Source organism: Seriola lalandi, unplaced genomic scaffold, assembly GCF_002814215.2.
Source record: "Seriola lalandi dorsalis isolate HSWRI2012SDOR001 ecotype SW California unplaced genomic scaffold, Sedor1 jcf7180002050950, whole genome shotgun sequence".
Classification (NCBI taxonomy): Eukaryota; Metazoa; Chordata; class Actinopteri; order Carangiformes; family Carangidae; genus Seriola; species Seriola lalandi.
The window spans coordinates 1-2747 of record NW_019521503.1 but is presented as its reverse complement, the minus strand read 5'-3'; the positions used below and the strand labels follow the sequence as shown (position 1 = coordinate 2747).

The window sequence follows — 2747 nt, the reverse complement described above, 5'->3', positions numbered from 1 at the left end:
GGTGTTTGTGTGAAGAATTCCAACTGGCGAATCGCATCAGTTGGCCCGGAGGGTCATCGTCCGCGACGACACCCTCTGCTCCGTTAGCGCCAACTGTTTAGAAAATGACCGGAGAGAAGATCCGCTCCCTGCGCAAGGACCACAGGCCGAGCAAGGACGAGGATTTACTGGAGCCGGACGAGGAGGCTGCGACTGGGACCTTCACCGCCTCCAAGTCGAACAACAAGAGCAGAGCGAGTAAAATCTTCAGCAATCACAAGTTAGTCAAGTCGTCGTCCACACAACAGCAGCAACAGCAGAACCAGCAGTCGCAGATTAATGCTAACACCAACACGCTGTCAACATCGGATGTTATCGATGACAACAACAAGAACCCCATTATCCGAACTGGACAGGACTTTCCGGTGCACGAATGTGTGTTTAAAGGAGATGTCCGACGCCTGTCTTCGCTCATACGGACGCAGAATATCGCCCAGAAAGACATCCACGGTGAGTACCAGCTGCTTATCACACTGGCCCCGAAGGCAGGAGCCAAAAAGCCTATCGCGAGCCATCAAATTTCAAGGTGCAGTGAAGCTCAGTTTTAGCTAATAGGCCATCATTCTCCATCAGCACTGAAAGTAGGCGAGGCTTTTCCCTGCCAAGGCCTGGATAGCTGAACTCAAGGAGGAACAGTTTGACACCTCTACCTTGCAACTAAATCACATCCAGGTTCCTTTAGTCAACTTAATTGTTTGCATCAGAAGCCTCAGTGCATCTTCCCACCAATAGCAGTGAAATTCCTGCTTATCAGAATCAGGACTGCAACTAACGATTGTTTTTTATGATTGACTAATCTGTCTGTAATTTTCTCAATTAATCTATTAATTGTTTGGTCAATATTTATGTCATATTTTCTTAAGAAAAGACCCCCAAGAGTCATTAAAACAGTTGCTGATTATTTTCCTGTCGATCAATTAATCGACTAATTGTTGTTGCTGAAAGATAAGTCATCTTGTCATCAGTTGGACCAAAGCTTATAGTTGATGTATTAAGAGTTCCTTTGCAAAACTTTGGGAGTCCCTGGCTGATAGCGTCTCTTCAGGAGGGCAAAGTCTGCTCAGATAACACAAGTATTTCCAGAGAAACCCTCCCTGAAATGTTGAAACAGCAAGATGGTTTTGTTCTGGTTCACAGGCCAAGACAAAAAATGGCCCATACATGTGCTCATTGTCAGCATTGGAATCTGGTCTCTCTTCAAATGAAAGCTCTGACATGGTGTCATGCAACAAAGGTGTCAGACAATTGCCTCCGGTGTTGTTGTTCAACTTGAACCTGTATTTTTCAGCAGGTTTGACCGCCTTGTTGTGGATTGGTGTGGCTCAGTGGCAGCCGTTTATGCGTTTACTCACACATTAGTTCAGCTGTTATTGTATACAAGCTGAAGTTAAACTGACACGCAATGTCACTGGAATTCATTTGGTTGTTCCCATTTCCAGTAACAGCCAGTAATATGTAACACTTGAACAGGAGGGGTGGATCCTACACCACAGACCTACCAACATCTTTGTGCATGTGTTGTTCCACTGCCCTATCTGTACAGTTTATCACAATATCCAGCGGGACTTAAAGCTTATCCCCAGCTTGTATTTTGACCCACATCAGGGCTTCTACAACGCAGGCCCTCTTTACTCTGGATGCTTGCCCACAACTCTTCCCCTGGAAGACGAGCCTGAAGGAGCTGACCGGGCAATTTGGCTTCCTCTTGAGGGATTCTCCAATGCTTATGAGGCACATTTCACATCATGGGAGGAAAAATGCTTCTCCACACCTATTCCAAATGTTATTTTTCCTGAATGCATTTCTAGTGTGCAACCCATACCATTCAGTGTTTACTTTGTGTCTTGTAACAAGCCATGTCCCTGCCTGTTAAATGCAGCTCATTTTGGGGGCACAGCAGGTTGATGGACTGTAATATTGCTTGTCATGGTAGGAGAACACACAATAGGCATACACTTACTATATCATTTGGAATTCAATGGATTATGCCTTGCAATTTAAGCATGTAATGCACCTTAAATGTGACAGTCCAAGTGGCAAAGTGCCTGTCACATGTCTCTTACTGAGCTTTATCAAAGACAGTTGACAAATACAGTTTTTTTTCTCTTCTTCAGGAAACACACCGCTGCATCTCGCTGTCATGATGGGGCACAAAGGTGAGAAATGATTAAAGATCCCCTTCATGTGGTTTATTTTTGTCTGTGTGGCCTTCTAAATGAATCTCTCTGCTGTGCTGTATGTCTTTTGTCTTTCTGTTTCTGTATGCATGTGTGTGTGTCTTTGTGTATGCGTTTGTCCGGCTAAGCTAAGCACCACCAGACATTTGTCACAGATCACTACGCAAATCCCAGAAGGCAAGAGGCTCATGCATGAGTAAAGAGGCTGTGTTTATGGATTTTTGCCTGAACAAAAACGGGATTGAGCAAGAAAACAATTTCCTTCTTTTCTTCTATTTAATACATTCACAAAGAATATTAGAGCATATTTAATCAGTCAATATTTCTGCTGACATCTCACGTGTTGAATAGGTTACTTAGTTCTTAGTTTGAATAAGTTGTGAAAAAGAGAAGGGGCCAAATTATGCAGGTTTTGACACATCATGCAGAGCTCTGTGTAGTTTGAAGTATATGATGACTATGTCATGCATCTAGGCTTTCTAAAAATCATAAAATGATTTTGTTTTCAGCTGAGTTGCATTGGCTGGACTG

General features: G+C 43.6%; 1 protein-coding gene across 1 annotated transcript; it reads left to right on the top strand.

Annotated features, from left to right (window-relative positions):
* Positions 1–6: 6 nt before the first annotated feature.
* LOC111649468 (ankyrin repeat domain-containing protein 13C-A-like) lies at positions 7–2195 on the top strand (the record flags this gene model as incomplete). The annotated part of the gene is made up of 2 exons (XM_023399215.2): positions 7–489; positions 2154–2195. Coding segments are annotated over exons 1-2 (427 nt in total), but the record flags the coding sequence as incomplete, so codon positions are not given.
* Between the last annotated feature and the right edge of the window lie 552 nt (positions 2196–2747).